This window comes from Heterodontus francisci, chromosome 15 (genome assembly GCF_036365525.1).
Source record: "Heterodontus francisci isolate sHetFra1 chromosome 15, sHetFra1.hap1, whole genome shotgun sequence".
NCBI lineage: Eukaryota > Metazoa > Chordata > Chondrichthyes > Heterodontiformes > Heterodontidae > Heterodontus > Heterodontus francisci.
Window position 1 is genome coordinate 82,921,933 of NC_090385.1, and position 25,498 is coordinate 82,947,430.

At 41.5% G+C, this 25,498-nt stretch overlaps 1 protein-coding gene across 1 annotated transcript; it reads right to left on the reverse strand.

The window, feature by feature from the left end:
- Window positions 1-3,386: 3,386 nt before the first annotated feature.
- chmp1b (charged multivesicular body protein 1B) lies at window positions 3,387-24,863 on the reverse strand. The gene is made up of 8 exons (XM_068047766.1): window positions 24,757-24,863; window positions 19,816-19,913; window positions 16,930-17,076; window positions 14,633-14,701; window positions 12,359-12,466; window positions 10,828-10,871; window positions 7,224-7,296; window positions 3,387-4,217 (listed from the first exon to the last, which is right to left on the reverse strand). Exons 1-8 carry the CDS (start codon window positions 24,770-24,772, stop codon window positions 4,173-4,175), a joined length of 600 nt encoding a protein of 199 aa, XP_067903867.1. The 5' UTR covers window positions 24,773-24,863; the 3' UTR covers window positions 3,387-4,172.
- Between the last annotated feature and the right edge of the window lie 635 nt (window positions 24,864-25,498).

Here is a 25,498-nt window from a genome sequence, read left to right on the forward strand (position 1 = left end):
TGTTATGCACTAATTTCCTCTTTTCTCCAGCCATTTCCAGCACTTCCTCAATAGTCTGTCTATGTAGTATATGCGGAACATCCTCCTATATGTCCACATCTCGAATGCATTCAGCTTATCAATAGTCTCTTTGTTTGTTGTCCATGTCTCTGAGGCATATAACATAGATGACAAAATGTAGCACCTCAGCATTCTTTTCCTAAGATTCAGGCTGTTTCTTTGATCTTAACACGTCCTTCATTCTGACAAAGCTGGTCTTGGCTATCTCAATTCTCCTTCGGATCTCACAATCACATCTCCCATTATCTGTGGTAATCTGCCCATGGTACGATAGCCAACTCCTCATATTCCTTGCCACTCATCGGCTCCCCCCTCTGCAGCACCAAGTTGTGCAGTGCACAGCAAGCTACCACGATACATGACAGCCTTGCCGGGGCATACCGAAGGGCTCCACTGGACTGATCGAGGGAACCGAATCTTATCTGTATCAGACCAATGGCCTGCTCTATGGTCACTCATACTGTCCTGTGGCAGGCGTTGTCACTCTCCTCTGAATCAGTGGGTGGGTTCCTCACAGGCGTCAGTGGCCATGTCCTCAGTGGGTAGGCTTTGTCTCCAAGGATTCACCTTGAAGGTGGATGGAAGGCTGGACAAGCTCTGGCAGCTGGGACTGCCTCAAAACGTAAGCATAATGCAACTTCCCGGGAAGTGTGCACAGACCTGTAGGACCGGTTTGTGGTGGTTGGAGACCTGTCGTACATTGAGTGAGTGGAAGCCCTTCCTATTGAAGCCTGCTGGCTGGTATGCAGGAGCCCTAACGGCCACACGCATGCGGTCACTGACACCCTGCACCGAGGGGAATCCAGTGATGGCCCGGAACCTGAAGGCTTTCTCGGCTTGAGAGCTGGCACCTGTACAGAAGTGCACAAAGTTGCCAGACCTCCTGAAAAGGGCACTGATGACCTCCTTGATGGACAGCTGACTGAGAGATCCTGCATATGCTCCCAGTGGATCCCTGGAATCATCCAGAGGCATAGAAGTTCACTGCCTGGGTGACATTCAGCACCACTAGCACTGGATTTCCAAGTCCCCTGGGGCACAGCTCATCCTGCATCATAGCACACAGGTAATGGCCTCCGTGGGAGAGGCGTCATTGTCACTGTGTCTCAAACATCTATAGGTAGTTGCGTTTCCACCTGTAGACCCACTCTGGAGGACTGGAGAAGCCCTCCCCACCTCCTCTGTGCCCTTCACCATCTGGAGGCCGCTACTGACCCTCCTGTGGGCTGACAGGCCTTTGCGGTGCGGTTGCAAGTGCCTGGACCTCCCTCCCGCTTTTCTGCACCTCTTCGATGTGGTCCCTGAAGCCTGGATGAATGAGGCCCATGATCGGTGGCCCCTCCCTAAATGCTAGCCCTTCACTTCCAACAGCAGCACCCCACCTCCCCCCCCAACTTGGGCACTCACCCATTGTCATCTCGTTGCAAGGGCTCCCCAAGCTCCAATACTCTTGCCCTCCCTTCACCACCCTGCCTGGCAGTCAATGGTTGCCCTCCCAATGGCCTCCCCTAATAGCCAGCTATGCTCTCCCACCTTCATGAACGAAGCGAGCCTCTGAAGCCCGTTATAAAATCCAACCCTGACCATGAAATCACTTTCAATTGGCCTCTTATCTTAATTACCTGCCTGCTGCATTGCCATTTAAATTCCACCCTCCATGTTTGCTGCCATCAGTAAAATCGGGATAGGACGCCACAACATTGGACTTCCTGTCCATGTCCCATCCCGATTTTACTCAACTCCCTACCTCCATTCCCATCCCCTCAGTCCAATAAAAATTTAGGCCACGGTTGTCAGTGAAATTCACAGCAGTCAGCTCTTTTTAATTTAAACGATTGGTAGGAAGCAAAATTAAAAATACTTCATTGGCTGAAAAGTGCTATTTAAATGATACCTCTTGTCTTTTTATGGTTCAGTTTCAAATGACCCCCCAAGCACCAAGACAGATCCTTTTCGAGGATTTCAATTCCATAATTACCAGAAGGTTGACTGGCAAGACCAGCTAGCAGCAACTGATTGAGACCAAGTCAAGCTGCATGGCTGGAGGAACAAGCAGGCATAAGCTGGACTTCACCATATTGCAAGCAGTGTAAAACATGCTTGGTAAAATAGAAGTGCTTTTTAAACTGTCAGTTTATGGTTGAAAACATTTTATTTGCCTTAATATTCCAGGCAATTTGTGCCACGCTTAAATGAATTACAAAACAAACAAAAGCGTGACTTTTAAACTACTGCAGATAAACTTCTCAACAAAACGCAGCAGCTTTGATCACATCAGTGCTGCATGAATTGAAATTAAACTTCATAAAAGGATTACTTCACTTACATATGCTCAAAATGAATTTACACTGATCTGCAACTTGTTACAAGATTAGAAAAGGAAGAGCTGGTTCCTTGTGTAAATTAAAATTGGAAACACATGCTGCAGTAATTGTACACAAGTGATGACAGAAGTGCACGTGCAATTAGCCAGGAAACAATTCCAGATCTTAAAGCCAGATCTACAAGTCAAACACACAGCATGCCACCCCCTTCAATGGGTCTGTAGGTAAAGGCACTGTCCAGAGTAGAACAGGCCCACACAGACAAGAGCCCCAAGTTCAATCCTTGGCCCGCATTTAGGTAATTCATCCCAGTCAAGAAACTGGTTGGGGTCCTACAATTGGTCTCACTGCCCTACGCTGAGAGGTGGGGGAGGGGGAAGGGGAAGGGAATCTGTCAGCCTAGTTTCCGCTTCCAATTGCTATCCAGTGAACCCTGCTGGAAAGTGCACAGATGTTGAGATCAGACAAGGATGGAGTGATGCTACTCACAAATGTATAGTCTGCAATGCACATAGCTCGAATGAAGAATACTTACTGGGACTAGAAACACTAGAACTGTATCAGCATGTGTCAATGTTTGCAGACAGAAGTAAACTAAAAAGAAAAGGCATGCAGAGAAGACCACTAGATTATCATTTAAGAAAGAAATGGCAGAGCAAGGACAAAATCACTAGTCCGTGCACCAGTCTCCCACAAAAGCAATACAAATTCCATTTCAGCTGCAGGGACGATCACATCAGTTAGTCTGCAGTTTTACACTGTAGCAAGAAACAAGAAAATGACAGGTTGGGATAAAGTGAAACAAAACCTCACTTGCATTAACCCTATTGTTTTTAAATTCCCAACTTCATTCTATTGCTTTTAGCTTTTTGTAAAAAAAAAATGAAGGAGGTCACTGCCCCTTGGGTTAAGAAAATTAGGCCTGCAATTTAATTGAATGGATGTTGTCTGCGGAGGATTTGAAATGGGCAAAAACAGTTTCAAGGCACAGTAATGCAGACATTTTGGCTCAAAGATCCTTTAATTGTGGGGTCAGAGTACAACGGAAGAAACCCAAAATAAAAAATCAAACCAACATGAAAATCCCATACAGACACACAAGCCTTGCAATCTGTGTGTGATCATCAGGAGATTTAATACAATAGTGCTCATTTCATACCCCTCCCATTCAGGTTACATCTTACAAAAATGAACAGTTTTGTTCAGACTCCTTAAATAGTTTAAATTTTACAATAGTCAGAACATTCCAGCAACTATGGAAACAGCCGTCCATAAGTTAAATTAAAAGCTGGTTAAAAGCAAGACCTTCCAGTGTGGTGAAATTAGGGTAAACATATCATAGTACAAAAAAAATGTTCATCTTTTAATCCAAACTTCTGTTTTGCTCATGCTATGATCTGAATAATTAAGGTACAATTTTTAAATAGCAAAGTTATCATACATTTCAGAGAGAGAAAACTTCCTCAGCACACGCAGATCATGGTCGACATTTTCAGATAGAAAAGTTCACCTGAATTTTTTTTCCCAAAAAATTTGGATTCCCAGTTTATGCTGGGAAATGCGCTGTACAAAAGATAGTGAAGAAGGCTACGTGAATGACAATGTATTAACCATCTTATAGGTTTACTTCTGAACACTGGCACTGTTGGTAACAGGGTAACAGTGACGGTACTACAAAGAAAACCCAAATATACTACGCAATACTACAGTTTTTCCCCATATAGATATACATGTATAAAAACCAGGAAATGATTCCCAGAATAGGAAGGCCAATGATTTTCTCCATCTTTACACTTGATCTCGGAGCCTTGAAAGCCTTTGGGAAAGGTCATCCTAAATAAAGCAATGGAATTGAATTAATTAGGTAGTTAGTTGCATTAAAGTGAAACTATTTCAATCTATGACACATTTAAGCTTTCAATGCGTTGAAGAATATAGTAGTACGAATGTTATGTTACTGGATGAGTAATCCAGAGGCCTGAACTAATGATCTAGAGATTGCGAGTTCAAACCCCGTCCGTGACTGTGATAAGCTGAATTAATTTTTTTCTGAAATGTTAATAAAAACAGGAAGTTATCAGGATTATCGTTAAAATCCAACTGGAAAGGAAACCTGCCGTCTTTACCCAGTACGACTCCAGTCTCACACCAATGTTGTTGACTCTTAGCTGCTTGCTGAAATAGTCTAGAAGCCAGTTATATCAAAATCTCTAAAGACATGGACGGCTGCAGGCAGCCGACACCACTTTCTTAGGGCAACTAGGGATGGGCAATATGTGCCAGCCTTGCCAGTGACCCCCATATCTTGAGAATGAATATTTAAAATTTAAATGATTGAATTTGTCTAGCATCACTACAATTTAGCATTATATTAAATAAGTTTCCACTATTTGCCTTAAGCTACTTTGACTCTCACAGGTGTTCAATGCACAGCCAAGAGGGCAAAGGTACATAATGACAATTTCCCCATCTCAATCTGATTGCTTCCTGGGGTTTGCATTTCAATAATGTTAAAATGGGCATCAATTTGGCATTTCCCACTCTGACACACCACCTAGTGGTTCTTCAAAGCAAAAACCATCTGCTAGCTCAGGCCAGTAATAACCTTTGAAAATACTGCTTGGATTGCGACAAGCAGAAAATGAGGTGCAAAAAGAAACAAAATTACCTTCTTAGGCAGTCAAAGAATTCATTTATACTCCTTACACACAGTGGCCCAGGTACAGGGAGCTGGTGATGACGAGGGAGAGGAAGAGCAGGAAGAAAATCTAAAGCAAAGTGGACATAACTTGGGGGTGGGAGGGCAAAAACGCTATTGTTAATTCTGTAGGAAAGGAGTCTGTAGTGCTGGCCATGCAGAGTGACTTATCAGGCATGCCTCATGAGCAGCACATTATCTGATATTGTAATGCTAGCTGAGTCTGAGCCACAAGGACAACATTGGTGCTCTAGTCATCCACGAGGTAATGTGATCTATACACTGCAACGTGGCTGCAGGTGTCCATGCTGCAGATGGCAAAGCTCTGTAACTGGTTCCCTGCAGATCCACAGCAAGCTGAAGCATTTGCACTTGGTCACTAACTGTTAAGTGTACTAAGGCCTGCAGGTATGGCATGGTGTCTAAATTCATGTCTTTCATCTTTTACCATATCAATTATGAAATACTGTATATTGAGGAAATTAAAAAGAAATGGCCCCAAATATTTCTCAAAGCTTAGAATGATGAAAAATGCCCAATAAAAAAAATTGTACTACAACAAACACTGAAAAAAACAAATCCAACAGCAATTTAAATGCTTCTTCACTTATAGAACTTTCCCTTGCTCTTATTCCAAATGGATGAGAGAAGAGACAAAACCTTGGGCAAATCATGGCAAATTGCGCAAGGTGTTCACTTACATGTTTTTACATGAAATCTGTAGCCTTAATAAGGCTGATTTACAAAACGGGCACAAGCACTTAGCACCAAAAATGCAACAAACCAGAGACCTGCAGTCCTGTCTGAAACAGGCACAGGATTGGCTCTCCTCATTCTATGCTGCCCTTGTACAATTGTTCTCCCGACATACAAAACCACAGAATCTATAACATGGACTCGAGGCCATGATCTTTCTGGTAGTAACCATCACAGCAAATCAGTGAAGGCCAAAGTATGCAAGTGAAAGTTGTGACTTTCAAGTTCTGAAAGAGAGCTGAAGGGTGAGCAAAGCTGACAGGGAGCCCTCTCTCCCAGGTCAGGTATACCATAAACTAAACGCAGACTTCATCTCCATCTGCGCCGCACCAACAATTTTGAGGAGGAAGCAGAGCTCCTGGCACTGGGCCGAAATGCGGGGGGGGTAAGGCCACTTCGGCCTTTTTGCGCCCACCCGCCCTTCACTGGAGCGATCTTCTGGTGTTTTGAAGGTTAACTGTCCCACGCCATGATCCCCGTCCCTTTAAAGACAGGATCCCGCTTGCAAGAGCTGCCAGCCAAATACACAGCTGGAACCCTTGACCTCAACTAAGTGAGGCGGGGTCATCAGGGCCAAGCTGGAAGATCCTTGGCAAGGGGTGGTTGGAGGGGTGGGGGGGGCGGGTCCTGGGCGGTGCATTGTTTCCCAGCCAGGGCCCTCTGTGGGTCACAGATTTCCCATAGAGAGAAACCCTCCCCATCCACCCCACCCCTCCCAGGGAGGGCGTCTCATTTTCAAGGCATTCTCTCCACGTGGTAGAGGCACGCCCCCTCCCCCACTGGCTGCTGGCTAGATCCCAGCAGTGGATGCCTTGGGGGGGGTGGGGGGGGGAAAAGAGGAAAGAGAGACCCCCCCCCCACCCCGCCTCAGGGGAGCCCATAAAATCCAACCCTATGTCTCAGCCACAGCACGGCACCCTTCTTGTACCCTGCTTCCACTTCCTCTATAAACTGTTGCTGTGGCTTTTGTGGGACAAGCTAGTCTTTGCTGGATTGTGAGAAGTTGTGGACCTTATCCCACCAGCATGTGAACGGAGATTGCCAAATCCTGCTTTATAGGCACTGAACAGTCAGGACTGCGTGGAATCCAAGTTCCAGAGGCAAGTCAGCTTGCAATTGATTGCAATATCTGGGTTCCAGCAGAGATGGATTCAGCACCAATGCATTATACAGATCAATAAGCAATCTGATGAAACGACAGGCAGCAGTTTAAAAAAACATCTTTCCAAAATGAAGAAAGCGCTGTAGTCAACAACTCTTCAGTTCTAAACAGGATACCTTATAATGAGGTCGTGTGTATAGTTAAATACACAAAAGCCATTTTGTTGCTGGATTGGTTTCTAAAATGGGGAGCTGCAAATTTTAAAGACTGTTTAAGATTTTACCTGTTCTGCTGATGCCACACTGGCACCAACGGACCCCATTTGGCCTTCAGGAAGCTGCATGTTCAAATCAAGGCTAGGAAAAAAAAAAACACATCCGACATTAGACCTTGCTCTGTATCTTTATTGGAACAATGGCTATGCCATTAGAAATTTACTTCAGATGAATCTGAGCTCTAGTTTGCAATTTTAGAACCATATTGTAAGCTCTTTTGAACTTATTAGAGTCATTAAATGAGGCTCGCCACTGTAATGGCTCCAGACAGGTTTCTCTTCAACCATGCTGGGATGGAACACTATGGCACGTAAAGAAAACAGGAATTTTATTTATTGCGTTGGACTCCTGAATAGACTATTCTGTAAATTTGAAAAATGTGCCTAACACCGGGCTGTTAAAACAGAAGCACAAACAGACATTCAAGATTGACGTGTACTTGAGATTCCTTTTCACATGACTTGTGCATATGCCTGAGCAATAAGCTCTTATGGTTTAAAGCAGTTACAGGGCTTGTCATGTGGTCATTAATACAGGAGATGGCGCTCTTTTAAAGCTAGGTTAAACTGCAACATTTCACTTCAATGCCAGATTTCTGAAATGGTGGCTACCCCTCATGCTAAATACAATCAAGTCATGCATGAGCTGAAGGTCTCAGCCATCTGCTTTGTCACTTGGAATTAAGAAGTGTACTACTAAAAGAACAAAATGGTTTTAGTAGTTCTCTGGCACAATTTAAAAAAAGATAATTTGCAAATCTTCCAATCAGATCACTTTCCTTCCGCAAGAAGGAAAAAAAAAGCCACTTTCAAACTATAAATTTACTTCTGCAATTAAATGATGTGCATTTGACTCCAGTCCTGAAGATTCAATTAATAGTATCATGATGTAGCTTGTCCAAATGTTAACACTTAAAATACATTTCTATATGAATGCAGAACTTTAAAAGAAATTACAAAAGGGGACGTCCATAATAACCTTCACATCTGAATAGTGCATGGACTAGGAATGTCCTTAAATAAACTTCAATTACTGACTTCAAGCCTACTTATGAGACAGTGACAATAAATCTGCCATTATGCCAGAATTGCACTAAAGCAGCCACTAGTTGCGACTGTGCAGAGTAAGTGTTTCTACAGATTTTTAAAAAACTGCACTTTAGCTCAGCTAGTAGTGATCGATTTCCCTGCCCTGACAGAATGTCCAGCGAGTTAATCAAATAGGAAATTGTCAAATTGCACTGATCTTGCAACATTATCCCACTAGGCAAGAGCTGTCTGCATTACACCAGTAGCATCTCAGTGCCATATAATTCAGGTACCAACAATTGCCACACATTATTCACCAGAAAAACTTTAAGCAGTAATGGGGTTACAGGAACTTTGTACTGAAGCAGACAACATAGTAAGTTTGGATCACAATCACTGGGGGTTCTGCACAATTGCACAATGGTTGCTCGAAGGTCCGAAGAATGTAGGTTAAAAAAATACAGTCTATTTCCATCAGGAAATAGGACACAAATTAATCATGTTCATCACATGCTTTTTACTCGGTTTTATAATTCCAGCTACAGAGGGAAATATATTCCCTTCCAACATAGTGCAGAAATGATATGCACAAGCCATTTTTCAAATTATACCAGAAACATTTGCAAGTATCTGCACTTGAATTTGCAACAATCAAAACAGAGTTTCAGGTGGTATAGGTAATTAAAAGCAGGTTTGAAGATTTCAATGGTTCAGTGAAAGCTATTCTAATTTACCATTTCTACTTAAATGGAACCATACTCTTGTTACAATAAAACTACCCAAGTGCAGTAAAGAAAAATCAAATATACCTTTGCCATATAAAAATATTACGCTGAAGAGGCTGACAGATAATGTCATAAAAACATTATACTGTGCTTTGGCAAAATTAATTGTGGATAAAAATATTGATGTTTCTCTCTTTTAAACTGTACTGTGCTCTAGTCAGACAGCGCCTTGAGAACTACTGCCAGTCTGGTCACTATGACATAACAGACATTCAAATGCTGGAGGCAACGCAGAGAAGAGCGACCAGGCTGATAACTAGCACCTAAAGGTGCATTATGAGGAAAGATTGAAGAAACTTGGGCTCTTCAGCCTGGTGAGAGGTGATTCGAGTGTTGATCTTAGAGAACTACACGGAACACAAAAGTCCGAGTGTATCAGGCCTGTGCCCTCAGTACCTTGCTCTATGGTAGCGAGGCCTGGACAACGTATGTCAGCCAAGAGCAACGTCTCAACTCATTCCATCTTTGCTGCCTCCGGAGAATACTTGGCATCAGGTGGCAGGACCGTATCTCCAACACAGAAGTCCTTGAGGCGGCCAACATCCCCAGCTTATACACACTACTGAGTCAGCGGCGCTTGAGATGGCTTGGCCATGTAAGCCGCATGGAAGATGGCAGGATTCCCAAAGACACATTGTACAGCGAGCTCTCCACTGGTATCAGACCCACCGGCCGTCCGTATCTCCGCTTTAAAGACGTCTGCAAACGCGACATGACATCCTGTGACATTGATCACAAGTCGTGGGAGTCAGTTGCCAGCGTTCACCAGAGCTGGCGGGCAGCCATAAAGACGGGGCTAAAGTGTGGCGAGTCGAAGAGACTTAGTAGTTGGCAGGAAAATAGACAGAGGCGCAAGGGGAGAGCCAACTGTGTAACAACCCCGACAAACAAATTTCTCTGCAGCACCTGTGGAAGAGCCTGTCACTCTAGAATTGGCCTTTATAGCCACTCCAGGCGCTGCTTCACAAACCACTGACCACCTCCAGGCGCTTACCCATTGTCTCTCGAGATAAGGAGGCCAAAGAAACAAAGCAGTTAAAGTAGATACATCTGAAACACTACAAGTTAAATCATGAGAGTGGACAAAAGGGAGACAGGTTGAAACTATTGAGAAATTCAGGAATGACATCAAGAAAATCTTTTCCACTGAAGGTATCTATGGAACAGGCTTGCAATTTACAAATCCAAGTATCCTTTTTTGTAAATTGCAAGTTGAAATGAGGGGAAATATTAGGATCTTTCTGGATGGTTGAATTAAGATGGTCAAATGGCCTACCTCGTCCATAATTAGCATGCACAGAATATTCACAACAGAAAACATATTTTGAAAAAATCAAACAAACTTGAAATTATTTAGCACTCTTCAAATCTTCGGGATATGCCAAAGCACTTCACTCGTATTGAAGTACCAGAAACAGCAATGAGTTAAATAACCAGATAATCTGTTTTAAGTGGTGTTGGTTGAGGGATAAATATTGGCCAAGACAGAGGGAACTTCTCTGCTCTTTAAATCTTTTACATGAACCAGGAAGGGCAGACAGGGCCTCAGCCTGATGTGTCATCTGAAAGAAGGCACCTCTAGTAGTGCACCTCCCTCAGAACTACACTGAAATGTCAGCCTAGATTGTGTGCTCTGGAGCGGAGCTTGGATCCACAACCTTTTGAATCTGAGGTGAGTGCATTAATACTGAATCACGGCTGACAGAGAGGGATGGAACATCGGTTCAAAACCTCAGCCAGAGTCACATTGTGAGAGCTTCACATCAAAAGCTCTTCGGAAAATACGCATCCATACTAACCCAGCTTCATCAGCCATTTCGTGCAGCAGTGAATCCACTTGGTGCTGGAAGAAAAAATTATATAAATGTGAGTATACGCTGCTAAAAAGAACCTGCATTTTTATAGTGCATATTATGTCCTGAGGACTTCCTAAAATACATGAATTGCTTTTGAAGAAGTCACTATTGTTTTGCAAACAGAGCAATCAATATTCGCACAGCAGGGTCTGACAAACAGCATGCAAGATAGATTAACAACTGATCAGTATTTTTTTGGCTGCACTGGTTAAGGGAAAATGGCCACTGGATATTTTGCATTCAACTGAGCAAGCTGACGGTACTCAGTTAATGTATTGTCTGGAGTGTCAGCCTACATTGAGAGATTAAGCTGCTGGAATGAGGCTTAAATTCACAACCTTCTGACTCAGGCAAGTGCAAGAACACTCAGTTACAAATGCATCCATAAACATCCTAAGAAGATTATGGAACTTAATTCAATATTAAAAAAAAGGTTACATCTCCACAAAACGTTCAACTTGTAATGAGGTTTGGAGCCTAACTGTTCTGGCAATGAATCTGCTGTTGCCCTTTACAGCTCCCCTGGACCCATCTTTTGTTTCTTTACTTGTCCCATTGCCACTCCCTTTTGCCTTTCATCCATACGTCATTTATCATTTCTGCCTTCCACCCCATTACACAGACCTTCTGTGTTGAAATTGCTTCTCCTTCACTCTGCGTGCAGTACTGAGCCAAAACTTCCCACCAATCAATTGGGTATGTTTTTATTTTTAAACAGATTTTGAGATGCTTATATTCTTAATCATGTAGTCAGATAAATTACAGTTACTGTCCAGTAGAGCAGCAAGTCATAGGAGTCTAAAAGACACATGAGCATGAATCACTTGACATCAGCCCGCACTGTGCATTTTAGAATATATAAGGCATGCATTCATTCTAGTCACTCTCTACAATGATAGCATGCTCTAAGACAAGACCCTTTAATTGGAAATCACAGATATTCCACACTTGTGAAAGCTACCACCAGTAAGGTAGTCTTTATTTTTCCAATACGGTGCTACTATCTAATGAAAAGCAGCATTACCACTGGTGATAACTGCAACAAGTTATTGACAGCAAACTGAAAAGACATAGCAATCATAGTGGAGGAACAATGACAAGACCAAGGCTCCAATGGCAGCCATTACCACCTGAATGAAACATTTGTTTAGCCAATTAACTGTATCTACATTTTTAGCTGCAAAAGAAATTCCAAACAGTATGAGAAATGTATTTCTCCACATCTAATACCTTACACATAGTTCACAAGTAGAACTTTTTATTCTACTTTGCAATCTAAAATAATCAAACTTAACAGGAGGGATATAGGCTACTAGTTGAGCTTTCTCCATTATAGTAGCAGTAAATGAGAAACATTTCTATAGTTTATTTTTGTAGCATCAATTGATCCTCAAAAAGGCATCCATTATCTGCATCACATTGCATCTACTTGGTCCAGTCCATCAGTAAAATTCCAATGATGCCTGTCCCTCACCTGTGGTGTGGTTAGAGTTGTGGTGCTGCTCATAGTGTCCTCCATCTGCTGGGTCTGCACATCTAATGTCTCAAATTGATGCTCAAACTTATCCATCAGAGCAGAAATCTGTAAGGAAGAGTTTATAACATCACATTACAATAGTCTGGACCTCCACTGATGCAATTTAAATGCACTCAGGAAGGATGTGCACAAATTACTAGAGAAAGTATCTCAGTAAACCCATTTATTGCTTTCTGTAACTTAGTATACTACACAGGTTGGCACAGAATTAAATGCATAACTTTTTTTGTTCTGTTACTTTTATTAAAGGCTTATACTGATTCAACATGAACATTCTCATCCATATGGAAGCATGTCTCTAATGATGCTACCGTCATGTGATTCAAAGAAAGGCAAAACTGCGGCAAAAATGATTTGCCAAATATGATCTACAATTTAAATTGCTATTAAAATTGTATCTTTATTGACATCACTGAACTGTATTTAATTTCTGTCTTAGTCCTGTCCTTTTGTGTACATTTTCTAATTTTTTGATACTTCATAAAATTGTACTGCCTCTTTCCTCACTAGATTCTCAGTGGATGCTGATGTCATGGTACCTCTTCCTTTAGATTTGTTCCTGGCTAAGTGGGAAAACCCAGAATATACAATGGGATAAGAGCTGCTGGTCAGGAACACAAGTTTCACTATGTTCAGAATTGCTATTCCAATTGACTAGTTTCCGTAACAGACATTAGAGCCAGTGTTGTGCTCTGTCAGGATACAGCAAAAAAAAGTTGTGCATTTAAAAAAAAAATTGTTAGAAGAACTATACAAGATTATATCTTAGCCTCATCCCCTATTCTTTTTAATACGTATTGCTATTCAGAAGGACCAAATACAATCACCATGAACCTACATTTCTCCCACATTCTATACAGGTTCTGAAAGGATGGGCCTAGAGGGTTCCTTCCTTCTCTAACCTTTTCTAGGTAAAGAGTCAGTCTTTTACAAAAATATTCTTTGCTGTCTTCCATACAGGTTTCAAGTACTCCCATTGTACATTTCTAGTCATATTTAAGCAATTCAATTGACTGCTACTGAACTTCACATACAATAGTATGCAACCTTGCACTGGGCTCAAATTTTTGAACAGCCTACCTTCCTGCATGCTATCCTAGCAGCTACTCATTCATGTTCATTTGGATGGTAATGGAATAGCAATGTCACAATATCCCTAACCCCATTCTCACTTATTCTTATAGATTCTTATTTGCCTTTCAAATACTGCAGTTCCTGTCCTCTGTGGAGTCTTCCTATTCATTTGAACAGCGCATCAATAACATCCAACATTTTTCTACATTCTAATGGACCTGGCAATTCACTTTTACATGCAACTTCCATATCTCCACACAAGAAATTGGCAAAACAAGATGGCCTTTTTTGCATCTCATGCCTTTTGTAGACAAAATCTGTCTGTTCAATAACAGTTACAATGGCCACATTGTCTTCAAGAAAATTTTTACCCTTTGGTAGGGTGGACTTGACATTCTAAATCTTGGAATTCTTATAGACTCTGCTTCCATAACATTTTTTATATTCTATTTATGAGTGTCATTCACTTGGAAGGTATAAAGGCCAGATATCAGCAAATCTATCAGAAAAGGAATGAGAACATTTGAAAGGTTCAAATCATAATAGAGATCAGACTCGGAGCCAATGCCATTTTGGCTGAGTGAAAGGTTTTATTAACGTCTGGATTATATTGAGTGTGTTCGACTTCCAAATCTACAGAATCAAATTCGAATATTCAGTCAAATGATACTGCTGCTGTTTGCAGGCAAATTGAATCAAAACCATTACCGAGGCTATGCTTTTCATAGACTATTCTTGCGTTAAAAATGGAATATCTTCAGGGGTATATTGTACGACAGATGAACAACTATTATGTCTGATGTAGCACAGACTTTCTTTTGAGAGAATATGACTGACCTATTTGCGACTGAACCAATCAAATGAGACAAAGAACTATTCTGGGATCCAATGAGCTTCTGGTTCCAGGATCCGATTGAACGAAGGGAAAGTGAACTCTAGTTCTAAAGTCTCATTTGTTGAACTGACTTCCACAAAATTACATTAGGATATGAAAGTTATACATACACAATAAACAGCAAGTTACAAATCCATGTTAAATTAATAACTGAAAGCTGGCCTTCTTTGTGACACACAGCTACAATAATTGGAAAGGAGAAGGTACTAGGTTATTGAACTAAAATCATCTAGATTAAGTACCTTTTCCAGGTTCATGCTTTTCAAGGTGATGTCCATGGATTTGACAACTCCTGCCATAGATTTGGTTACCTAAAACAAAGAGTGACAATTTGGCTAAATGCAGAAAATAATTTAGTCATAACCAATCTGTGCAATAAAACTGCTCCCCAAAAGCCCCACATATAGTATCCTTTATATGAACACACACAATGCAAGGATATAGCTCGTGTCATATAGTTACAAGTTAAAGAAACTTGCCTTGCGAGTGGAAGTCTAGTCTGATATAATAGCTTTTGGCACTGATCAAGTTGTGTCACACTCTTGGAACAAATTCTGCATTCTACATATGCAAATAACAGCTTAAGTCACCTGTTGTTCTGACCACTTATGTTAGATAAATTGTAAAACTCAATAACAACTTGGACTTGTATAGTACCTTTAATGTAGATAAACTTCCCAAAGTGCAGCATAGAGGCATAACCAAAAACAAATTCTGAGCTTTAGGAAGACATATTAGGAAAAGGGACTAAAAGCTTGCTCAAAGAGTGAGTTTTAAATAATAATTTTCACATACATAGTGCCTTTAACATAGTGCTCCTGTGAAGGGAAATTTTACTATCAGACATAATTTGACCTGGAGCCACCAAGGGATATTAAGAACTGCTGACCAAAAGCTTGGTCAAAAAAGGTAAGCTTTAAGGACTGACTTAAAGGAAGAAAGAGAGGTAGATGAGGAGAGGTTTAGGGAGAGCCTAGGGCCCAGGCAGCTGAAAGTACATTGCCATTGGTGAGTAAAAGAAATTGGGGATGCGCAAGAGGCCAGAAATGGAGGAGCAGAGACTTTGGGGCTGGAAGAGACTATAGAGATAGGGAGGGAATTGAACACATGGATCAGAATTTTAAAATTGAGGCATTACCAAACTGGGAGTTAAGATAAGTCAGTGAACACAGGAGTGATAGGTGCTAAAAGGAAGAGAGGAATGTGCAGAGACGGAGGTGTTTAGGAAGAGAATTCCAGAGCATGAGGCATTGGGCCCAAAGGCATGGCTGCCAAAGGTGGAGTGAAGCGACATAGTATGCATAAGAGGCCAGAGTAAGAAGACCAAGAATTTGAGGAAGGTTGTAGGCTGCAAGAAATAACTGAAATAGGGAAGTGCAAGACTATGAAGGGAATCAAATATGAAGAAGGAAATTTTAAATGAGGCATTGAAGGATCAGGAGCCAATGCAGGTCAGCAAGGGCACGAGCGACAGGTGAGCGGGACTTGGTAAAGGACAGGATACCAGAAAGCATAGCTTTGGATGAGCTGAAGTTCACATAGGGTGGAGGATGTGAGGCTCACCAAAAAGCATTGTAATAGCCCAATCAGGAAGTGACAAAGGCAAGGATCAGGGGCTCAGGCAGACATTGTTATGGAAGTGAAGGTAGACAGTCTGAGTGATCAAGAGGGTAGGGCATTGATTTGGATAGAAAGGTTGTGAAAGATTTGGTTCAGCCCGAGACACTGGCCAGGGACAGGGTCAGAATTACTGACAAGGGAATAAAGTTTTTGGTGAGGGGGCGAAGACAATGGCTGCAGTCTTCCTGATATCAAACTGGAAGAAACTGCAGCTCACCAGAGACAGGTCGTCAGACAAGCAGTCTGACAACACGGAGGCAGTGGGAGGGGTCAGGATGGAGAAGGAGTCCTGGGTGGCATCAGCAAATATACATAGATGTATACATCGACCCCATGCATGGGGAGGACATAGTCAACAGGCAGCATCTCAACCAGGAAGAGGAGTACAAGATAGATCTATAAAGGATTCCAGAGGTAGCATGCAGGGTGACAAAGAGAAGCCACTGCTGGAGATGCTCTGTCCACGATTTGAGAGGCAAGAGTGGAACCATGTGAGGACAGTCCCATTAAGCTGTAGAATGGTGCAGAGGCTTTGGATGAGGCTGGCATGGTCGAACATTTCAGAGAAATAATCACAGAGTATGTAATTTGTGACCACGGTTCGGGCTGTTTCAGCACTGTGGAAGGCAAAACCTGACTGAAGTGATTCAAATGGGAGGGAACTTTGTAAAAGGTGGACACAGATATAGGAGGTAGCAGCGAACACAGGCTGATTCATTATAAATATACCACTGTGGGACCACTTGTCAGTGGATATTCATTAAGTACAGGTACAAGACTGTTACTGCTCCCATCCTGATATTCAAAACTGGAGTGCACGTCAAGCTAAACATAACATTTCTAATACTTTGTAATATTTTTCAGTTGGCTTACATCCAAGTTTACGAATTTGGATGTTAATATCAGAAAGATCCATTACCTTGCCCATTGTAACTGCACTCTGAACACGTGCTGCAACAGCATCCACTCTGGCACTCATTCGCAGAAAGTTGATGGACTGGTTCTTTTGCCGGATTGCATTTTCTGCATGTATTCTTGCTACTTCCGTATTACCTTTCTGAATTGCCTATAAGCAATCATATAAAATATGATAAAGCAGACATTTCAAAATAATTTTAACAACAAAGCTTAACTTACTATGTAACACTGGGTTAAGTACAACCGGTGTACTTATTTCACATTATATCTGCAGTTTTCCTTTCAATCCTCCCAAACCAGTTATGCTTAGTGCAATGCAATTACATTTACAAGCTTCTCTAATGAAAATTTGTTTTCATCATTCCCCCATATGCAATGCCAAACAATGACTTGCAAAAACTGCAATTTAATGTCAAGTGACAAACTTACGTATTAAAAATCTTACATCTGTATATAGATCCTGTCCACAAAACCTTATGGCTGTCACATTTATCACACAAATCAACTTATTTTCAATTATACTTGCTGCTCTTGGTTTGACCAGTTGAATTAGATGAACATATTCCTCAACTTCCATACTTCTACTTATCATAGATTCATCAGTTGTAAAACAGGAACAGTATCTCAAATAATCTGCAAACAATATCAATAATCTAGAAAAATCCATCATTACCAAATCCAATTGGGTTCAATTTGCAAAGACAATTCATCAAAAATATATTTTGTCAAATTAATGTTCTTGGTAAATAACACTGCCATCTGTAGTTTGCCTTGGAGGGGGAAAAAAATGATATAAAATTGTGCCAATCAGAAATCTCATTAGAGAATGTCAGTTGACAAAAATGAGCAAATAAAAAGTTTTCCTCAACGATTACTCAAATAATCTGTTACAGGTACAAGAATTTACTGTGCTCTTTTCAACCTGTTTTTTTTTTCCCTCTATGGAATATTTCAAAGTTTGCAGTCGCCATGGATAGCCTTGCATTCAAATGTAAAATGGGCCATGCACCGCCACCGCACCCCCCCCACCCCCCCCCCCCCGACTCCCCACAATTTACCCCCAGGGTTTAACAGTCAGAAAAGACAAATACTTAGTACTCAATGGCATGACTTGGTATGTTTCAGAAAGAAAAGATGCAAACTAAACATGTAGTAAATAGTGCCCTGCACATTTATATTCATTTATTTTTTGCACAATTGCCCAATGCAGTTTTACAACAACCTGCAGCAATTTTAACATAGAAAGTCCATAACCCAGATCCAACCAAAATCTCCCCATGAAACTCTGGCAGCTAGCTGTATATATTCCTCTTCTTCTACCACCTGTGCCCCGCCTCACACCACCACCACCTCCCCCCCTCAGCTACTTAAAAACAAAAGGCATGATACACCTAACATCTAAAGTTCTGCCCCCTGCAGAATGCCATACTACAGGCACGTAAACAATTGGGAATTGCAATCTTCATGAATTTCATAGTTACTTAATGCATTTTTAGCCTTCATTTTGAAAAAGATCACACCTGCAAGCGAGCCCTTGTGCGCTACAAAATAAAATATGACTTTATAAACACAATATCTGGGAACACAGCACTGCCCAAGGATTGAACAGAAACTAGTACTGTAATTGCCTTCTGAATTGGTACTGTCCCCCTCATATTCTCAAGACTACAACAGTAGAATAAGCATTCAATTAGACCATTTGCCTTAAACTATAAACCACGGATCAGATGTATTAAAAGTAAACGTTATTGTAAACTCTGCATGAACACCTCCTCAATTGCAAAAAACCCAAAGTGAATTAGTGTTATGGCAGGCACACCATCTGTGGACCTGGTTTAGTTTGCAATGCAACACCTACAAAATTTTATTTGAATCATGAAAGAACTTTTATTCATCATGTTCCTTAGAGAAAATGAGAAAAATATGGGCTTGGAGTATTTTGATATATTCACTCATTTTTATGTGAAAGATAAGCATTGAAAACATTGCTGCTCTTCAATCAACTCTGACTCATCAGCAATAAACACACATAAATAAGTTAAATAAAAATAAATCTTTGTGTTCTTGAGAGACGAATATTTAACATTTTACAATCCAATGAAATTTTTGCTCTGTGTTGGGCAAAAAAAGAAATCTTAACAGGCATTCTCTCAACAGATCAGCAATCAGTGAAGGGTTTAGCCTTCCTGTAGATTGCGGAACTTTTAGCAAAAAAAATTGCAACTTTGAAGCTGCTTGATGTCATACAATAGAACACAATTGTTATTTCCATTGGTCATCAATAACAGCCAATGAACTTGCTTCAAAGAGACACTCAACCGACCAATTAGCTGGCTCAGAGATAGAACATGACAAAAACAGTGGGGAAAAAAAAGGAAAGGTCACACAAAGTAGATTTCCCAACAGAAATCCATCTGAAATAATAAACAGCATTCTGCAGTTTCAACAAGCGACTCAAGAGCTCCCAATAGATAGTAAGCCGACAATTATAGATTAGTAGATAGCATTGGTTAGAAATTTTAAACAACTACCTTATGTTGATTAGGTGTGTCTGGGTGTGATTGTGTACCATAGCTGACAACAGTGGGGATTAGCCCTTTCCCAATTTCACACATTTGTGTGTGACAAAGATGGGATGGTCTGATGTGAATTGTTGGACATTCACGTTTTGATTAGCTGAAAATATAACCTTTGGTAAAGAAAGCCAGGAGGTTACGTGTAACCAAAGTAAAATGTATTTGAGGAAGAGAGAATGGGGGCTGGAAGGAAAAGTACAAGCCGCGAGTAGTGTTTCAGTGCCAGTTAGCTCGCTGCAAACTTGACCAGCTCAGTACCCGTGCAGCTTTCCTCACCTGTTGGCTATACAAGAACACTGGTAATTAAATACCTTTTTGATTTTGGCTTTCTCTGTTTTTTCTTCTTTATCACATCTTTTGGCACTTCTGGAAAGTTCCTTCGCAGCAAACTTAAGGTTAAACAAGTGTTCTGAAAAAAATGTTAAGGATGTATTGTCCAAAACAGTCGCTGTTATCCTATAGAGCATGCAATAGCTGAAGAATAGTAACGGAATAAAAACTCCACCCTGGTTTAATATTTATTGGAGCTGGGATATGTTAAGTGTTTCAAGGTCACCTAGGAAACTCTAAGTTAAAAGCAATAACAGTATAATTCTGAAAGTAAATATTCTATTATGTAAGTGTTTGAAACAAACTTCATTTCAACCAGACTAAATAGACATTAAATACATTTAACCAAACTATTCCTTACTGTAGATATGAAGGGATAAAACTAACAAAGGCACTAAATGATTTAATACGTAGCCTTGTGATTCTCTCATTTTTAGAAAATCAGTAAAAGTATCATTTCTATTGTTGTGCAGCAAGTAGAAGTTGCAATGTTCCAGCCCTCACTACACTCTGGCTAAACAGGCATGTTCAGTGTCAATTATACAGGCCATTACCATGCCCGCCATGCCAGCTGAACTGGAAGGCGGCTGAATCAGAAGACGGCAGACCAGATACAATATGAAACAATATTACAGGTCTTGAAATACTTCAAAATAATGCACACGGCTCTTTTGCATTACAAAAGACACCAGCTGTGAAGTATACACTGATGAATCACATCAAACAATGACTGGCACTGAAGGAGGGGGTAAAACCTGTTGAACTGTATCCCAGCATGACTGAGCTCCTTCAGGAGAGAAGGAAGGAAAAGTGGAAAACAAATTAATCTCTTGGCCTTCAGAAACCTAAAGAGGCATCAATACAGAAACTCATTTTGCATTTACCAATCTTGCTAAGAGCACTACAATCACTACTAGCAAAGATCTCAGTTGCATCTTATCAAACAAAGTACAAAGGGCTTCATTATCACCCTGATAACATAAGGCAAGAAAGATCAGATTTACTGGTGGGGCAAAGAATACACGAGACAAAATCAGAACCATAACGTTACATCATTCCAGCACGTTTTCACATTTGACAATACCTTTAGAATGCCACAATATTACAGAGGGCAGTACATTTTCTATTACAGGATAGAGTTTTAAATCGATCTTTTAAAAAATTCTTCTTAAATAGCTTTCCCCCTTTGTTGTATTGTTTACGATTCTTTTCCTTCCTCTGCCAGGCAGATTCTGACTTATTTGGGGGATTGGGCCAGGGGGTGGGGTAATTTACAGTTCCGCAGGCACTTATTCATGTATGAGCCTACAGTATTGGAATGGCATTCAACTTCAGGAAATATTGAACCTGATCTGGTCTTTGGCCAATAGAAAATGCATGCACTTTCTAGTAGGAATCACTGGTTAATCAATTAACAGCATCAACCCTGGCCATTCCTACCCACAACATCAACCCCTCGCGCCCACCCCCACCCAACTCCATTCCCTCCAACTAGCCCCATGGCACATTCCTAACAGCTAATGCAATACGCAAAGAGGGATTGAACCTTCCTAGTCTGTATGTCTCTATTCCACACTAGGCAATACATTTATCAACTGAATCATCTATTGTGCTCTTCTTGAAATTTGTGTACCATTTCATTAGTCAACTAAACTACTTTTTCTTTTTAGGTGTGGGTGAGGAACAAAAATATTGCAGGAATTCAAAGCAGATTAGAATCCTTACTTAAATAGGAGAATAATGAAAAGTGTCATATATTTAAGTTTACAGGATATCTGGGAGTACCAGGAAATAATCTTACTGAAGTATTCAGATGACATCAGAAATCATAAGAGACGGGCTTGGGCAATCCATAACAAGTCACATGATTCCCAGAGTAAGACTGCTGTTAAAATCACTCCCAGGCTCCAATTGCTTTGTTTGAAAATATGCACCAGAGGTTTGCCGGTCAATTCAATTCTAATTTCATTGCTGTAGGCAGCAGGGCAGACAACTCGTTAAAACAAAACATTTAAAAGCATGATCAATAATTAAGATATAATTATGAAACGTTAAATAAATTCTGAGACTGCAGTTAACAAGCATTTTTGACAGAATATGCAAATTTCCTGTAATGCTGCTCAAATTACAATCATTCTCTTCAGAACTCAAATAAACATGCAACATTTGAAAGTTAAACTAAATGTTCTCAAGGGCAATAAATGCAGGCCATGCCAACGACTCTCTCATCTCATGAATGAATTTAAAAAATGGCTCTGCTAACATATTTGGCCAACAGTAGCTGACCGTTTTGAATGTATGCAGATGTAAACTGAATACTGGGTAACAAGATCAGTGATTCTGTGGCACATCTATTCAGATAAATATCAAATATCAACATCACCTTTTCATAATATGCCAAATACAAACCGCTTAATTATACACGTTTCTAGATGACGCTATCCTGCAACAGTCCAGACATCTAGTGTTTTGGTTCAGCAGACTCTTAACTCTATAGACTTATCAGAAGCAAAATGTAGGAATGAGTTGTCATGAAAACATTAGAGGCACAGCTTGGGGACTATGCACAGTAGCAGTGAGAAGCACTAACTGCCCACAAAGAGGTGGTGATTTATTTCATTCTTAGGCAGTGAGCATCACTGGTAAAGCCAGCATTTATTGCCCATCACCAACTGTCCTTCAGCAGGTAGTGGTGAGCCGCCTACAACTGAGTGGCTTGCTCGGCCATTTCAGAGGGCAGTTAAGAGTCAATGACATTGGTGTGGGTCCGGAGTCACACAGAGGACAGACTGGGTAAGGATGGCAGATTTCCGCCCCTTAAGGGCTTCAGTGAACCAGACAGGTTTTTACAACAATCAAGTCTCATTATTAATGAGACTAGCATTTCATTCCAGATTTATTAATTAAATTCCCCAGGTGCCATGGTGGGATGTCAGCTCATGTCTCTGAAGCATTACTCCAAGCCTCTGGATTACTAGCCCAGTAACATTACAATGCGAATGTCCCAAAATGCTGGAAATGAAGACAGAGATTTAAAACTGCCAGCTCCAGAAAGGAAACTGAACTTGGAACTCTGGGTCTCGATGAGGGACAAACCTGAGTGGGGAGAAGTTGGTGCCTGACGATCTAAAACATAATTTTTAATGAAGAGATGTTGTTTTAATGTACTCCTTACAAGTTTACTAGAAATATATATTAGTTTGAGCAGAAAAAACCACAGCCTCTGAAACGACTGAAAAAAAATCACTGATTTACTCCATTAGATGGTTTTGAGATAGTTAATAGAACATATGATAGTTAATAGAACATGGGCGGCACAGTGGTTAGCACCGCAGCTGGCACAGTGGCGCAGTGGTTAGCACCGCAGCTCTAGGGACCCGGGTTCAATTCCGGGTACTGCCTGTGTGGAGTTTGCAAGTTCTCCCTGTGTCTGTGTGGGTTTTCTCCGGGTGCTCCGGTTTCCTCCCACAAGCCAAAAGACTTGCAGGTTGATAGGTAAATTGATCATTATAAATTGTCACTAGTATAGGTAGGTGGTAGGGAAATATAGGGACAGGTGGGGATGTATGGTAGGAATATGGGATTAGTGTAGGATTAGTATAAATGGGTGGTTGATGTTCGGCACAGACTCGGTGGGCCGAAGGGCCTGTTTCAGTGCTGTATCTCTAAAAAAAAATAGAACAGCACAGTACAGGCCCTTCGGCCCACGATGTTGTGCCGAACCCTTAACCTACTCTAAGAATAGTTGGTGGTTAGTTGCAGAATGAAATGAGGGTATTTGCTTAGTTTTATGTGGGTAGTGGCTCCTGGTCTGCAGTGGCAACTTTTCCTATCTTGGCATAAGAATTGTCTTTATATAATTAAATCAGTGTTGTGAACTCAACAAATAGTAACTATTTAAATGAATTAAATCAATGCTACTTAACATGGAACAGATGACCTGAGATGAGTGCACATTTTACACGACAGAACTTTTTAAATAATATAGATGGGATCAGACAGTACAAACACAAGTGTAAAATGCTAGACAGAGCAATGACTGGCAGTTTACAGATACAATCGGAACCAGAGTATCTTAGCATACTAACATTACAAACATTATTTTGTAGAAAATACAATTCCAATTTTTGTAAGGTTTCCCACTGCTCATGTATTCAATTTTTAATTACATTTTCACTTATGGATTAATATTGAGTGAAAAGTGAGGTTACACTATCACTAGAGAAGTGCAAATGCTTTAAAGGGAATGGTACCAGGAACAGAAAGTTACTATCTCTAGAAATATACACATAGCTAAAGAAACCTGTATAAAAATGGATCATTCCCTGGGCACTCTATAACCACGCATTAGTTGGTTTGCAGTGCCACAAGCAAAAGCTTCTCACCCGATGCCAAGGCCACATTTGGTGTGCATCCAAGGGGAGAAACATTTGAAGTAAAGCTGTGAATGATCCTGGATTAACTCAGCAATGGACCGCCTCCCACAGAACCTGTCAGACTGAGGTGAACACCTAGCCCAGGTACTACTGATTACTTCCTGTAATGAGACTTCATCACTATCCACAAGTCTCACTATTGCTGCCCGGGCTGCCGATGGACTATTGGGGGGAACTGGCAACAACTCCACCCAGACCCCTGTCTCAACACAAGGAACCCTACCCGTTACCCGGCAGGGATAAGGACATCGGCAGGCCCGCGACAAGCAGCTACACCGCCCACGGGAAAGACAGTCCGGGCTACTCTACCCCAGCCAGGCCCCGGCTGACCTCCGGCCTCCCCCAGAATCAGAATGCGGGCGGGAGCGGGACCAAATCCATCAGAGCCCCGGCACACCTACCCCGCATACGCGGGCCTCACTGCAGGAGGCCGGCCGGGACTCTCGCCCCGCGACCCTCGCTCCTCCGCCGCTGGGGAAAGGATACTCTCCAAACTGGACATCTTCAGCCCGGACACAGCCCCAGCTGACCAGGGCCCAAACAAACAGCAGCAGCAGCAACTCTTCCGCTTCCGGCCGCAGCGTGCTGCGTCACTGCCGCTGACATCATAGGCAGAGCCGGGCGTGATCCGTCACTAAGGAGCCGTCATTAACACTTTCATTACACGCCTAACAGTTGGCATATTTACATCAATGGTGGATACGCAGCAAACTGTCCATTTAGTTGGGGTGTCTTGGTGCACCTTTGACTGTGAAGACCAATCCTTGAGAGGCAGGTTCTGTTGTGTCTGTGTTAATAGCATTATAGAGAAAATTTTAGACTCCAGTAAAGGTTAAATAACAAACTGTATTATTTACCGTTATTATATACACTCTCTGCAAGCCACCTAAGCTAGCGTCTTTTGTGCTGCTATACCTTCTCAAGGCTATCTCATATGACTGTTACATCATCAGTGGGAGGGGTCCCACTCACTAGGGTCAGTATTAACCCTTTTCATTGTCATACTATAGGCTCTGCCACAAGTGCTGCACGTGAAGCTGCCAGTTAACGCTGTGAGTTGTTTTTGATATTTGTGCCTGTTGCCAAGCTGCTGTAGCCACTGGTCCTTATGGTAGTGCACACCACTCCACAGGATGTGACACCATTTCCCTCATTCACTAGCTAGTGATTCCCAGGTGTGATCATCGACATTTAGGGCCTTCATGCTATGCCTGCAAGCATCTTTGAA

Bases quoted from the DNA above. Each gene is read 5' to 3' on its own strand.
- chmp1b (XM_068047766.1), bottom strand. The intron at 14,702-16,929 runs GTAATGGATCTT...TCTTTGTTTTAG, and splicing joins GTGCAGTTACAATGGGCAAG to GTAACCAAATCTATGGCAGG. The intron at 7,297-10,827 runs GTTAGTATGGAT...TTTTTTTCCTAG, and splicing joins GAAATGGCTGATGAAGCTGG to CCTTGATTTGAACATGCAGC.